Source organism: Python bivittatus, unplaced genomic scaffold, assembly GCF_059951505.1.
Source record: "Python bivittatus isolate LINGU-HERP-01145 unplaced genomic scaffold, Pbiv_v1 ctg000330_np1212, whole genome shotgun sequence".
Taxonomy (NCBI): domain Eukaryota; kingdom Metazoa; phylum Chordata; class Lepidosauria; order Squamata; family Pythonidae; genus Python; species Python bivittatus.
In genome coordinates this window covers 44,357,499-44,373,280 of record NW_028277058.1, presented here as the reverse complement: position 1 = coordinate 44,373,280, position 15,782 = coordinate 44,357,499, and the positions used below count along the sequence as shown (strand labels likewise).

At 39.0% G+C, this 15,782-nt stretch overlaps 2 protein-coding genes across 2 annotated transcripts in view; one reads left to right on the top strand and one right to left on the bottom strand.

The window, feature by feature from the left end:
- The window catches only part of ATP6V0A4 (ATPase H+ transporting V0 subunit a4), a 33,177-nt gene extending 31,784 nt beyond the window's left edge, over positions 1-1,393 (bottom strand). The window contains exon 1 of the mRNA XM_088141555.1: positions 1,277-1,393. Within this exon, the coding sequence (XP_087997681.1) occupies positions 1,277-1,393 (117 nt within the window). The remainder of the gene's footprint in view (positions 1-1,276) is intronic.
- Positions 1,394-11,854: 10,461 nt separating this feature from the next.
- On the top strand, positions 11,855-15,405 carry TMEM213 (transmembrane protein 213). Its single transcript, XM_088141554.1, has 3 exons — positions 11,855-11,970; positions 14,626-14,661; positions 15,199-15,405. Exons 1-3 carry the CDS (start codon positions 11,898-11,900, stop codon positions 15,357-15,359), a joined length of 270 nt encoding a protein of 89 aa, XP_087997680.1. The 5' UTR covers positions 11,855-11,897; the 3' UTR covers positions 15,360-15,405.
- Positions 15,406-15,782: the final 377 nt, after the last annotated feature.

Below are 15,782 nucleotides of genomic sequence, written 5' to 3'. Positions count from 1 at the left end.
AAGGTCGAGGGAAGTAGAAGAATGGAGAGACAAAGAATGAAAGAGATAGAGTGAATCAGTGGAATGTCCTTGGAAGATCCAGCCAGTGATTATCACTGGAGACAGACCAAGATGGTGGGCACTGATCCACAGGGTCACCAGGATTTGGGCCTGACTTGATGACACCTACTTAAATGACTACTTTATACTTATGTTATTTCCCTTCTTTCAAGAAAGTCATGTTGAAAACAGAGTTAACTAAGACTAGAATAGCAATTTATTCTACATCTATTGTGTTTGGATACAATGAAACACAATGGCACTGAATGCAAACTAAATGAACAGTCCACAAAGAGCACCCTAAATCAACATCTTATGAATACACTACACTACATATCATGTTCCATAACACAAACATCTTCCTCTCTACCCTTATTTTGCATAGATTTGTTTTTTGTTTGTGTAGTACATTAATGCAGAGAAGAATTCTGAAAAACACATCTTTTTTGTGATTTTTTAAACTTGGTTTTAAAGAAGATTACATAATACCATTCCCATTTGATTTATTCTTTCCTCTTATTCTTAGTGATTTCAAAATTATATTCTATTGGTGTTTTTTCTTCTCCCAAATGTTTGAAGATGTCCCCAATTTAAAAAAAAAAATCAGCAATAAAGGAATTTCCCAGAAATACAACTTGCTTGTCACTACTGATCTGTTATCTCAGCATTCTGCTATACAAGGTTATAAAATATTCAAGATTGTACATTTTCAACTCACAAAAGGAGAGCGTATTACATGAGCAAAGGCCACCATTTCATTTTATCAAGAATCACATTCCCTTACAAATAAACTGTTGGGCACCTCATGCCAACAGTAGGTGGGACTGAAACAAGTAGTAGGTGGAGCCAGGTCCCAAAGTGGGTGGAGCTAATCTTTCTCTCTGGGATACTCCTTTTTCTTCTTTTTCTAACACTGCTTTCTCTTTCCAACACCTTCTTCTTTTTCTTCCTCCTTTGCTCTTGTTGCAGTTCTTGTCGTTCTTACTTCTTAAATTTATATCATGCCTTTTTCTCTGCTAAAGGCAGTTTACTTGAGGGTCTCAATTGATTTAGGTAAGCCAAACTGGACTGTGAGATAGTGATTGATTGAGGGCAGATTCAAACCAGGACCTCCCTAGTCCTAGTCCAGCATCTTTAACTTCTACAATTTACTAGTTCTTGCTGCTATACAAGAAATTCCCACCCTTTCTATGGGTACTGAGAAGTGTCACCTGGGTTACTTTTAATGTCTACTCACATCTCTGAACTGGACGAGACCTAGCTCTCCAAGTTCTGCAACACAGCAATAGGCAGACTCCACCTGAAGAAAAAGTTGCATCAGACACATCTCTTCGCTCCGAAACATGGATGCCATCTTTCATGTTCTTCTGGGGTGGAGACACGGAGAAAAAGACAGAAGGTGATGGGTATAACAGAACTAAGTAATACAAAGCACTGCCATGTCAATAAGAGGTTACTTTTGATGTAGAGGAAACCACAGAAACCATACAAGATCAATTCTATTATTGGATAGAGTAAGACAGTAATCTCAGGCAGAAGCGCTTTACCAGCACTGAAGTACTGTACACTTCAACTTCTAGTTCAGTCTGCTTCTGTATGTGGCATGGAGGGAAAGAAACATCCTGGCCTTCAGTTCAGAAAACAAATGCCTTGGGCTGGCCCTGAAAACATCCGTTTTGAATTGATAGATAAGGCCTGGCAATGGCAACACTGGATCCCTGGTGGTCTGCTGCAATTTTCTAGGAGGCTTCTTCAATGAGTACATGAAAGTCACATGCGAAGTGGCCTGAAGATGCAATTCAGTATCCCCTTCAAGAACTCGTCAGAACTTACTTTTATGTAGACCCATAACATGATTGCGTGAGAGCCAGTTTGGTGTAGTAATTAAAGCACCAAGCTAGAAACTGGAAGACTGAGATTTCTAGTCCTGCCTTAGACACAAAGCCAGCTGAATGACCTTGGGCCAGTCCCTCTCTCTCAGCCCTAGGAAGAAGGCAATGGCAAACCACTTCCGAAAAACCTTGCCAAGAAAACTGCAGGGACTTATCCAGGCAGTCGCCAGGAGTCAACACAGACTCAAAGGCAGAAAACTAAACAATTAAGTAAATAAAAGAACATGATTGGACTGTGAACTTATAAGTTGCTCAAAATAGGGAGCAAACAGATGAGCAGACTCATTCCATGCATTCTAGTAGCAGCTTCTCAAAACCCTGGCGATATTGCCAAAGAAAACCATTTTCACATGTTTACTTCAAAATATATAAAATATGCTCACATTTATAAACATATTCCCATAGGCATATAAACACACACACACACTTACATTCTTTTTCAGACACATACACAAACCTACGTACATTGAGCTATTCAGTTTCAGTACATCCTAGTGAAATTGCAAGACCCTAAGAGGGTAACGATAAATTACCCATGCAGGTAATTTATACCAATGCAGCAACTATATATGCACAATTACCGACTATATTTTAAAATCTGGAGAGGAACATTTCATTTAAATTGACAGAATAATAATAGAAAACTTTCAAAAATTAAAAGGTTCCCCAGCTGGCTGGGGAATTCTGGAAGTTGAAGTTCCCATATCTTAAAGTTGCTAAGGCTGAGAAACACTGGGTTAGGGCACATTTTAGCCTGAAAGCTCAGGTCACATGCCTGTACCTATGAGTGTATAATGTTGCTTGTGATATATTCCTAGAACAAGGCATAAGGAAAAGGAAATGAATGTTGTAAAAATGAATACCTCTCCCTTTTGTGGAGAATGGTAGTACACATATCTATATAAAATGTCCAAATTCTCTATTTCATACTACAGAGAGGCCACCTAATACTTGGCAAAATTAAGTCATTGAAATGCAACTCGTAAATCAACATAGACTGCAATCCTACGCCTAAAGTCATATCCCACTGAATTCAATGGGGCATATTTCCAAGTATGTCTGCTGCCTAAACATACTATATTCCAAAACATTCACAACCAAACTCCCAAGATTGTTAACCACATCTAGGAAAAGAGGAAAGTTTTTTTCCCCCTTGTTTAGTCCCCTAACCTTGTATTCATAGCTAGGTGCGACTTTAGATAAGGGCTAGAGCATATATTTGAGATGGCAGTGCTACCAGCATTCACAGTTAATCTTTATTTAATTTATATCCTGCCTTTTTTGCACAGGAGCTCAAGGGGGCATACGTAGTACTCCCCCCTCCTATTTTTCCAACAAGAAGAGCTCTGGACAATGGGTTGGGCTGAGAAAGTGGATTCCACCTGACTTGGAATCCATCCAGACCTCTTCTCTCAGTTATTTCCTACTACAAGATTTGGAGAAGGTGATGAGTCAAAAGAAACAACCCACCCTGGAAGAAAACAGAAATGAGAAAGTTTCTTGCTGCTTAGTTCTTTCCCAGACCCTTCCCAGAAACCTTTCCTTCTGCTATTGTCCCATTCTTCCTGCAAGCAAGAGAGTAACCAAGGAGGAAATGGGTTCTGGACGACCACAGCATCCCCTTCAGGGAAGGAGGGAAACTCCAGAATTTAGAAAAACAACCAGGAAGAGCCACTAGCCATCAAAAGTGGACCTACCATGCACACTATCTGGAAAAACTTAATTCTTGGGGGGAGAATTTACAAGCATGGGCCTGCTGACAACACAGTGATCCACTGTATAAGTTCTAATCATTTGATTGGATTTTCAGTAATGTCAACAAGTACATACATAGTACTTGTATGAAGAGCATGCATTTAAAAAACATTTCAAGCAATACTTTCGTACCTTTCTTTGCTGTTTACTCACTGTTGTAGAAATTTATTTATTTATTTATTTATTTATTTATTTATTTATACATCACATTTATATAGCCGCCCATCTCACACAAGCGACTCTGGGCAAAACATTAAGGTCTTGGGTAATAAGGAGGGAGGGGGAGAAAAATGCCAGGGACATGGATTTCTTTTCACTCTATGAGCTGAAGCTTTCTCAAGACATGGTCTAGATTCCTTCAGGAGTTTCTGTCAATGTTAGCCCTTTATTTATTTATTGGTTTTCAGAATCAAACACAATTCAGACTTAACCTATTTCTCGGTACAGTATTTGCTTTTTAAACTTATAACATGGCTGTCTTTTATAGTATTTTTCCTTATGGAGTCCAAAGGTATCAATAAGAAAAATTAATCTGCAGTCACAAGGACTAGAAACTACTTTCAGAGTTAGGAATCCTCCATATGTGGATGTCAGCATGCATACTTGAGAAACAGCCCTGGATCGTAAAAACCTGACATACTGTATATCACAGATGAATGAAACCAGCTCCCCACAGTTTCTCACAAAGGTTTTTTTCTATATCACTCTGTTACCTAAACTTGAAACTGAATTTAAGATATTTAGCAAGCAAAGAATGTGCTCAGAGATTAAACCACTGTTATCTGCTCATGAAATGGAACTATTCTAAAGTAGAAAAATATCTGAATACCCTACTACAAATATCCACAGACCCTTCAAAAAGGCTTCCAGTACAAGTAAATTGTGGCGCAGCTTATAACATAAACATTATCAGGCTGATTTTATATGAAATTACCATAAATATAAATATTATCAGATGGATACACCTGCCAATCATCACTGTTGGATCATCATGCTATTTAAATCACATCTATATCATTTCATAAACATGGAAAATCACATCCGTTGGTGCTAGGCACTTATTGGCTTTTTCATTTTAAAGTTATAATTAGATCAGCACACCAGCAATTAGAGAGCCTAAACATCCAGCCCCATCAAGTGTTAATTGCTGGTTTTGAAATATATATTTAGCCATTTAATCAAGGCCTGCATTATTTGGAGTATGCAGAAGAGTGAGAGAGAGAGAGAGAGAGAGAGAGAGAGAGAGAGAGAGAGAGAGATCATATCTTGTTCATGGGGGAAAAATACTCAGCATTCATATGATAAAGTAATTTTCTTTAGGAAAATTCAGCAGGCACTGAAAATGCAGAGAAATGACAGTTCTCTGCCGAACTGTTGTCGTTAGCAATATCCATGCTAAGATCTCACCTCCTTTATCCAGCCTCCTTTTCTTATTTCTGGGTGCTGCAGAAAAGTCTGAAACTGCTTCCAGCATAACACAGTAGCAAATGAAATACTGTGGTGACATGGGATTTCTAGACAGATGGCTTAAAACTGGACCAAACTGGACTAAAAAGAACATTTTGTCTGCTAGTCATGCACTGCAAAAAAAGAAAAAAGAAAGGGAAAAAACCCCGCAATGACAAACCTATTGCCTAAAAATCTTTCACCCTGAGACCTGTGTGATAAACACAAATGATGTTTTGTCAGCAGCAAGGTGTTGCTATAAACAACATAGTAAACTTTTGATAGAAATGGAGGCACCCACCCATTTCATTCTCCCTCTTGTTAAAATTTAAAAAAAAAAAAAGGCATGACACTGAAAAAGATGAACTTATGACTTATGATTTTGATGATTAAAAAAAATAGATTATAGAAAAAAATGAAAATCATGATTTAACCATAGAGTAAGAGGTAAATTTATATTTATACTTATAACTGCTGTAAAGAAAATCAGAAACTTCTTTATATTTTCTTTCTTTTTTTCTTTTCTGCACTTTTGGCTTTGTTCTCTCTCTTTTCTTTCTTTTCTTCTCTCTTTTCTTTATATATGAACTTCTCAACAGATAATGAAAACAGATACAGAGGAAATCCATCATTTCTATTCTATATATTTTGTGCAGTCTACCTTTCTTCCTACACAATTTAGAGGACTAAGTTTAATTTAGCTCTCCCATATTTTTTAAATGCAGCATTCCAAAATTCATGTTGGTTCTTAGGATATTGGTCAGCTTGACTTCAAGGGAGGGGAGCAGACATTTCCCTGGCCGTAGCAGAACCTGTTGTGCTGGATCACAGATCTGAAGAAATCCAATCTTTTATATTCTGGGCTGCAGCCATCCACTATTGGCATTTTCTAAAAATGAGCTTTCTGGAGTTCTTGTAAACCACACAATGGTGGTAGTTGGAGTGGGACCAGGAGTGGCTGCCTCACCCCACCCCCCACATTTTTTTTTGCTAAATGTTAAGCTGTCTTTAAAAGACAAGATAACCTTCCTGCTCCTTTCTTGGGCTTCCTTGCTGAAATGTAAAGCTAGAACAAGGCTTGCTAAAAACGGATGTTTTGTTCTGTAGCACACCAACTTTTTTTTTTTTTTTTGCTTTAATTTAATTAGGAAAAAGAAAGAAATAGGTCAGGAAGCCCAATCAATGCTGACAGAAGTATCCAAGTATAGATTGCTGCCTGTACTCCAATGTGATGTTAATTGCTGGATCAGAGGAGTAGCCAAGAGCATGACATGCAAGGGAGAAGTGCGCAGCCGAATCCCTCAAAGTGGCTATGCCAAGCTTTGGAAGAAAGTGGACCTGCACAGTGGAGTCGGAGGGACAGTTTAAGAAGTGGCCTGCCCAAAGAGTTTCTATAGTCCTAATTTCTGCTAAGACCTGTAAGCAGTTTATATAGTTAGCTATGGAAATAACATTGTAATGGTTTAAGAGAAAATCTTGGGCCATTGGATAAAGAATAAAAAACATCCATAAGCACCAGAATAGGACCTCCATCACAAGCAGATTCAAATGATGGTCTGTTTTCTTCAAGCTTTCCCTAGTCACCTCCTGCAAGAGCAGATAGAAACTGCAGGAGGAAAACAGCCTGCTCTGGTGCTGAGGGAGCAACCATTTCTGATGAAAAGTTAACATCCCCTTCTCCCAAAGAACATTTTGGGTGGTGATACTCTACAGCAGTGTTTCTCTGCCTCAACAATTTTAAGATGGATGGACTTCAACTCCCAGAATTCCCCAGCTTCAATTCTAGGAGTTGAAGTCCACACATCTTAAAGTTGCTGTGGTTGAGAAACACTGCTCTAGGGAGAATCAAAGGTGACAAATTATAAAACTTTTTTGAATTGGTATACTTATAAACAATCAAAGGTCCTACCCAAAATTTTGGCATCTCCAAGGAGTGAAGCCACTATTGTGAAGAGATCTAAGACTACACAGTTTGAAACATAAAGATCTAAAATACATCAAGTAGATTCTGCAGAGTAATTCATAATGGGGAAAATGGTCCCTAGGAGAAACATTAACCACTTCTCAGTTCTGAAGAAGTCAGCAGCCACCTGTAGATGCATATAATTTAGTCATTTAAAGTCAGCAGATCCATTTCACACTTTTTCAGCATAAGGTGCTAAATTAGATGTATGAGAGAAAGAGAGGGAGGGAGAATGAAATAAGTATCCTCTTGTCTTTCTATCTGTTAAAATCTAAAACAAACCTCTCCCTCCAAATATCCTTTGTTGTGCTCCTTCAAGTCATTTGTTAAGCTAAATTTCCTCCCTTCCAAGGTCAGATTATGGATTACAGGGAAAGTGCTTAACAGTTGTATAGCAAGGCAGGAAAAGGTGAGAGAGACAGTGAGTTTTAGAGACTTTCCTAATCTGGGGTTGCTCACCTATGACAACATAACCAAGGGCTTACAATTGCAAGAACTAGCAGTAGATCAATGGATGAGCAATTCTGCTTCAAGGCAGTGCCTGTCAGTTCAGAAATGGCAACGTATCATTGCTTTGGGCTTGAAGAAGCAGTCTGTGCTCTCATTGGAGAGAATCCTTGACTTTTCTGCCTCCCAGTTCCTGACAGTGTGTTGTCATGTCTTGAATGAGTCCAAGTGAGGAACTGCATGTTCTTGCACTGATATTTATGGGCATCCATAGATACAGGTCAAATGAAAAAACATGCACTGAAACATTCCAGTGCAAACAATCCAGTGCCACCTGTTATATACATGCATGCAAGATCATAATGCATGTATGAAAGCACCTTGACTGCATAGCACACCACACTGGCATCATAATGTTTAGTTATGGATACCTATGCTGCTGGTATTAGGAGCTCTGAAAGCAATGAGATTTGCTGGCATGGTGAGCAGAGAAATATGGGAAATATTAGCAATTTCTTTTCGTGTGTGTGTGTGTGTGTGTGTGTGTGTGAAGAAGGGAAGGTACTGTATGTATGTATGGAGACTTTAGGGAAGTTGGATGAAGCACATAAGTACCAGCTGGCAAGCAAACACTGATTCATAGACATTCAGTAGACCAACTTTTGTCCAGACAAGAACTGATTGGTTGGTTTGTTGACTTCCAAACATAGACAGTAAACTTGCTTGTACTCTTGGCATTTTGAAAAAAAAAATAGATCTAAAAATAATCAAATGTTCAGATCAATTTCAGGTGCATTTTAAACTAGATTCTGAAAAATTGAGTGATAGAAAGGCTGGTCATTTTGGAATTGTCCTCATTCTTCTCCTTCATGGACTTCCTTTAGTATAAACTTCCCCCCACCAATCCATTTTACACTCAAATGGATAAGTGTATGGTTTAATGAAGTACATGCAAATTTGGTTTACCAAGAGCATCTAGATAGGAGCTGTCCTTATTTCTCTGCTTTAGTGCTGTTGTTGCTCTGTAAAAAGACAGCCTGTTTTCTAGATGGCAGTCTGCATTACTTGCATTCAAATGCAAGTTGCACTTCCAGTTAAACAGTCTAACCTATCTGCACAATGTAGCCTTGCTTTTTTCAGCTCTTTAGAGAGAAAACTGCAGAATAGAAGCAGACAAATCCAAGTAGGCTTTGATTGCATGATTGCCACCATCATGACCTTTTTTGACTCTTTCCTGTGGACACTCCTGGACAAGGATAGGCAGGGAGTACCCAAATTGCCTTGAAGTGTCCAATAAAGTGCTGCGCAGATTTCACCCACTCCTGGTCAGCTGAGCACCTCTGACATAATGCGTAACAGTGTGTAACAGATTTTACACACCTTAACTGCCAGTTTAAAAGAGGAAAACTCTAGCACTGGCAAAACTAAAATAATGTAAAGCTGTTTCACTCAGGAGTTGGAGAAAGCAATGAAGCCAACTTACATCACTTTCAATCCAACGAGCAAGTTGGGGTCTAGGAGATTATGGGAGCTGAAGTTCAACAAATCTAGAGGGTACCAGACTGGGGAGATCGTTTACTTAATGTTATGATTATTTCTAATTTTTCATCAGAATATATGACTTAGGCAAACTGGTCTCCTCTTCCTCCTCCTCCTTTTTGGCAATGTGCAGAGTATGCACGACTCTGATGCAAAACCAAAAGAAAAGTCAATATAATCAGGAAAACATAAGAAAATATGTTTGAATCAGCATTTTGAATTTTGATTAATGTTTCAAATATTTTTATTTCTAGCAAATAGAAATGCATAGATGTGTATGTTAAAAACAGGGGGATATTTTGAAAGCAAGGTCAAGAATCAAGGGATCCTGACTTGAAAGAAGAATGTTATTTTGTGATGTTCGATGAGCCATTTGATTGCTGTGTAAATACGACTGCTGGGTCATGCATGGAAAGGGGAGAACAAACCATCCTCATCCAGCTGGAATATCAACAAACAGAAAGGCAGATCTAACAAGAATAGACCACTGGAGACAGGTGGAGGGTTCATGAATTTTCAAGCACTGTGAATTTTGAAACCTAAAGCAACCTTGATCAGGTGAAAAGCTGTACTGTACATGTTCTTGTTCTTCTGCCCTGATTTACAGTTAAATATTTGCTCATGTAATGTAAGCAAATTGGATTCATAGCTGAAAAAACAAAACACGTTACCTTTCTCCATAGCTTTCCTAACAGACTGAGGGAATCCAACTGTTTCCAGATGCCAAATTCCTCAGTGGTTTGTGGGTGAATGCAAGAGGAAGAAGCAGCCAAATTTTAAAATAACTGTCATTGTTTGAAAAATAAAGAGATGAATTGTTTGTTTGTTTATACAAATAAATAGCATTGTAAAAATTGTTTGCAAAAAGTGAACCTGCCCAGCCTGTAAGATCTAGGACAGAGACCCTACTGCAAGTCCCATCTCTGAAGGAGTTCCATCTACAGGTGCCCTGGAGCAAGGCCTCCTCAGTGGTGGCACCTTCCTGTGAAACACCTCCCTCCCCCTCTATTTAAGAACTGTACCCTCTCTCCTGAAATTCTAAAAAACAGTGAAAACCTGACTCTGTAGACAGCATTTGCGGGGTGTTATATTTTCTTTTATGATCTACCTCGGCTGATTAATGGTATTGTAATACATTTTAGTTTTCACTGTTTTGATGTTTTCAACCTTTATTTTTGTTGTATGGTGCTTGGAGTTGTTTTGGAGCATAGTGGCAGACAAATACCAGTAATAAACAAGCAAATAGATAAATAAATAAGGCTGCAGATATGCAAATCAAAAGCAATGAGAACAAACCACAGACATCGGTGTGGGTCATTTCTCCAGCTGGATATCCTCTAGATGCGTTAGATGCCATTTCCCCTCATTTCCCATCTAGCATGCAATGTGATGATGAGAACTGGAGTCTAACAATCTAAAAGGACCAGGGTTGGGAAAAGACCCTGCTCAATGGATGCATGTGTAGTTTTAAGAGCTGTTTATTTAGCAGAATATTTCTGTTCTTTCAAGAGGTGAAAGAACAACAGAGCCTTTTTAAACATCAACATTTGCATGTCTTTCCTCAGGCAGATTTGGAAATCACAACCTGAACGTCTGTGTGAGACCACCTTTGTCTTTTTCTGAAGGAGGGAGGATTAATATGTCAATAGTCATCCTGCTGTCTCTTCTTATACCCTCTGAGCATTCGATTTTCCTCCATCATGCCATGAATGTAGCCACTTCTACCTTATGGGCAATTGTTTTCTTTTGGAAGAATGGAAAACAAGAAGACAAACTGAGCATGCCCAACTCAAATTAGCTTTCTCCAATGGAGACCTGGTGATGTGTTAGCGTTGCACCTCCCAGAATTCCCAGCTAGCATGGTTAAAAAGGTTGTGATCCCTGGGCACAACTAGAGGGTACCAGCTTGGGGCAGTTAGACTCAAAAGCTACACTGACACAACACACTTAATCAGGTCAGTTACAGAACTCCTAGCTGCATTCATACAACATACTATGCATGGTTTGTTTTTATGGATTAGTGTGTTGTGTAAACCAAAGCTGTTAGTTTATGATTTAATATATCGAACAAACACAGACAATTGGTCAATTCAGTAACCAAGGATGGTGTGTAAATGTAGCCAGTAGGTAATACCCATCAGGGTCTTTCTAAAATGCTAAGCAGCCAGGGGCAAAAGGTTTATTTGAACTCCTCCTTTTCTCCTTGTTACATCTTAGCCAGGGCAATTTTTGTTTTGTTTTGTCTGAAGGCAGTACAGACTTCAGAATAATCAGAAATGTAATCAGAATAATCAGAAATGTATGGAAAAAACTAAAATACTGACAGAATTAATGACTAGATTTTAACTGATTCATGTTGTTGTCTTAAATAAAACATGTGGCCCATTTGATCATTTCATATTCTAAATTATACTATCTATGGGGATAATTGGCCACCTCTTTTAAAAGGTCCCAGACCCAGTTCCTTCCTTCTTCTTCTATGCCACTTAATTCTACAACATGAATGCAACATTCAATGTCCTTAAAAAACAAATCAACCTGCTGTAAAGTGTGAACGTTCTATTTGTTATTAACTTTCCTGCATGCTTCACGCTTCCCTGTAAGTCTCGCACAGCCTCAGAAGAGGAGTTTTGCTTGGATAAAACTGTTTTGGCAATAGGTGAATTCAAGGTATCCAGGCATAGTGAGAATTAACCTTCTCCACCCATGGTCTGGACTTGACTTTGCATTGGGTCCTCCCCTTCTACTGTTGGTTGCTGTGGGTGGCTTTGGAATTCACTAGGACAACAGCTGGTGCTGGGATCCAAACTCCTGAGATGGAACCACTGATCTGTATTGCCATCTCCGTCCTTTTGTTATCTTCAGCTTGCCAGAACACATTTTCAAAAGGTGATCAATCCTTTCATGGTTTATCATAGTTAGCATCGCAGTTAGGATATTAGCATGAATGTAGCATAGTTAGAAAATTTGGAAACAGAGATTGGGAGAGGGCTTTACAAAATAACTGTGCTGTGTTTAGAAATGTGCTGTTTTTTCTCTTAGGTGAATTTTGCCTGAAAATTATAGTATTTCTAACTGTTCAGTGCTGCAAATACTGGTTTGAAAAAGAGGCTTCTAAGGAGACGAGTATTACATTTCCACTCATCTGAAGAAAATTCAGACTGGGTCAGCTAAGGGAATCTACTTGGCAATGTCTTTTTCTCATGACTGTGGGGGGAAAGTGTTGAGGGGAAAAGAGGCTATACTCTTGGTCATATCATAAAATTGAGGTTTGGCAGAAGTCATGCAAATAATAAAAAAAGCTTAATTCAGGATAGAGCACTCAACCAAGTTTTCAGTCCCTGGGGTGGGAAAAGCTAGGGAGGAAAGGTAAAGAAAGGAACTGGGGTAGCAAGTGATGGGACAGGGAACTGCTAGCATAAATAAATTGGTTATTTATTTCATTGATTTTTAAACAACCACCATTCTAGGCTAGGTGGATCTGATATACCTCCTAAGCAAATAAGTGATCAAATATAGTCATTCAATTATTGAAGACTCCTATGAGTGCTACCATCATTTGCAGTAAAACCTGAACAGGAATTGGAAGATGTAGTGCCCAGATCACCTTGTAAGCTGCACGAGTACACAACCTCCAAGTATTATGAAAACACAGCATTTTGAAATCCAGAGATTTAGAAGATGAAGGAAGTGGTCTTTTGAACTAGGTCATTCTTCTGTTCTTGTAATAAAGAGCAAAAAAATATTTCAAGGGGAAGAGTGAGGTGTAAAGACTTGATCTTAGATATTTTCCAGGATATAGTACTAATAATACTGTTGACAGTTGGCTGTAAAAAAATTAAGAACTTGCACTCTGTGGTTTGGGAGGCATTCGTTTCTTGAAAAGGAAGGAATGACAGCAAAATGCTGTAAAATATACAGGGTGGAATTACAGCTCAGTGGCAGGGTATGTGTTTTGCATGTAGAATGTTTTGCTAGGTTTTGTTCAAATAGCAGGCTGAAGGAAAAAGGAGAAAAATCTCAGCCAGCCAGTACTGATGAAAACAGGTAAGGTGGAAGAAAAGAAAGAGTTTCACCAGCCTAAAAGGCCATTATTTTAAAAAGTTGTACCACTTGCTATAAACCTCCCTGAATTAATGCTGTGTGATGACCTGGGTTCAGAAGGGAAAAAGTGATTTGGGGTGTGTGCATCACACCTGCTGGCAACTCCTTTTAAAGAAGCTACATCTTTTTCTAGGTTCACCATTCGAGTTGAAAAGTCAGATTTGATTTAAGGAGTTGCAGACTGGTGAAACATGCTTGTATACATGAATTCCAAATCCCCTCCCTTTTTCCCCTTTCGATCTGGATCACTGCACAGCCCTACACTTGATGATCTTATGCCATTTAGCCTGGGGTGGACAACCTGGGCCCAAACATGGACTTTTCTGATAGCCCTGGAGCCACTTGTAACCACCGTTGCTAAAAACTGGTGGGATGGCTCTTGCCATTTGGCAGAGGAAATTGTAAACTTTTGTGTGAACCCCAAAATAAAAATAACATGGTAAAACAAGAAGGAAAACCCACAAGCTCCCAAGAAAACAAGATCTTTAAAATCCTGGTTCCAACTCTTTGCATCCTTACCCTGCATTCCCCCCAGATGACAAAGTTAGCTGCAGCAATCAAAAGATTTTCCATCCCTGATATAAGCTATTACATAAATGCCAATGTGGGCTATGGAAGCCTGTAATACCAACCTGTGGCACTCTTTCTCCTGCCTAACCCCATCTCCACCCCCTGCCCGCTTCCTCTCTTCTTTCTTCTCATCTTCAAAGAGGCTAGGCTGAAGGTTTCCCTTACAGGATCTTTTTAAGGATTAAAAAAGAAATAGAATTTAAAGGGTTCTATAAATAGTATCAGTGGATAATGCAATATATTTTAGCTGTCTGATAGAGAACACTGTGAAAAGGAGGGCAGAGAGGATATCTGCAGACTCTTCCCATCCTGGATATAATCTGTTCCAACTTCTTCCTTCAGGACGGCACTACAGAGCACCAAATGTTAAAATATCTAGACATCGGAATAGTTTTTTCCCTCGTGCCATTGCTCTGTTAAATACTACATGACTCGATATGTGCTGGACAGTGGCTTCTCCCTTTGAAAAAGTTATTTTACTGGGCAGTGTTATTGTTACTGTTTATTATTTTTCAGCGCACCGTTGATCTTGCTGTTCGTCACCAAAGACAGATTCCTTGTATATATTTTATACTTGGTCATTAAAGTATTTTGTATCTTGTATCTTTTTGTATCTTTGTAAATTAGTTAATACGGTAGTATCTTCTCAACAACAAAGGACCACTGGTGTATTACCAAGGTTGAGGGTCTGTATTTAAGAGTTGAGCTTCCTCTAGAGCAGTGTTGTCCAAACTTGGCCACTTTAAGATGAGTGGACTTCAACTCCCAGAATTCTGGGAGTTGAAGTCCACTCATCTTAAAGTGGCCAAGTTTGGACAACACTACTCTAGAAGGATATCCTAAAACACACCTTTGCTCTTTTTTTCCTAGGTATGGAAGTACAACCTACCAATCTTTCATGCTCTCGTAAGTATTCACAGTGATGTTGGGATGAGATGCATATTTTTAAAATGCAAATTTCTGAGTCAGGAAAGTTTTGGAAGAATTTTTGGTAATTCTTTTGGAAAATTCTTCAGACAGTGGAATGCCATTCAGGTAAGTTGGATTAATCCACTACCTCCATATGGATTGGAGACAAAGTGTTGTGGTCCTATATTGCTGGACAGCTATAGACTGGCTATGTTCACATGGCATTTACTTAAGATTAACCTAACTATGGTTTACTCGAGTCAATTCTCTGGGTTTGGATGACTCCCTGTACCAATCGCAGACTGAGTTTGTCAAAATGGCACAAAAATTTAGCCATTGAAACTTCAGCTTTTTAAGAACCATTAAAAAAAAAAAAGATTTAGGTAATTTAGACAAACTTTAAAAAATTAATTTGGGATTTTGCACCCAGGGGTATTACAAGCATTAGAGTGATTGCAGGCACTGTGCTGTGAACCCTTGCTGTACAGTAATAAAGATTGTCAGACAAGACACCTTTCTCTTTCTATGCCTCAGATACTGAATTCTGCTCTGAAGCAGCCACGTGCTGTCAGATTGGAATGGATGGGTACGGTTGGATCGCTGCAGCGGTTGGCTGGAGTCTCTGGTTTCTCACCCTTATCATCTTCTGCATTGATAAACTCACGAAGCTCAGGCCTGATGAACCCAAATATTAGGGAGCACAATGCTAGGTAAAACCAACCAACGCTTCTGCTTGTTGATGCCATTCACAAGGCAGTTGGATGGAGAAAATAACGGCCTATTCAACTGCTGACGTGTAGAATAAGGACATTTATGCTTTCTACCAGAAGGACGTGAGAAGAATGATGCCCACAAAGATGCATCATTGTGGTTTTAATCCTGTTCTCTATTTTGCAACACCGGAGAAGAGAACCACAGCTCTGGTTTGCAGAAATATTTGCAGTCCTATGAAGCAAGAATTTGCACTTCTGTTGGATTCTTCTGTTGTAGTTGTGAATTGAACAGCTATCACTGAAAGCACCATTTATCCTCTATCGAAGTGGCTTAAGAGTCAGCTAGCTGACATTTCCTTCTGCTGACACAGATGGTGATATTTTTCAGGGTGATGACTTGAATCA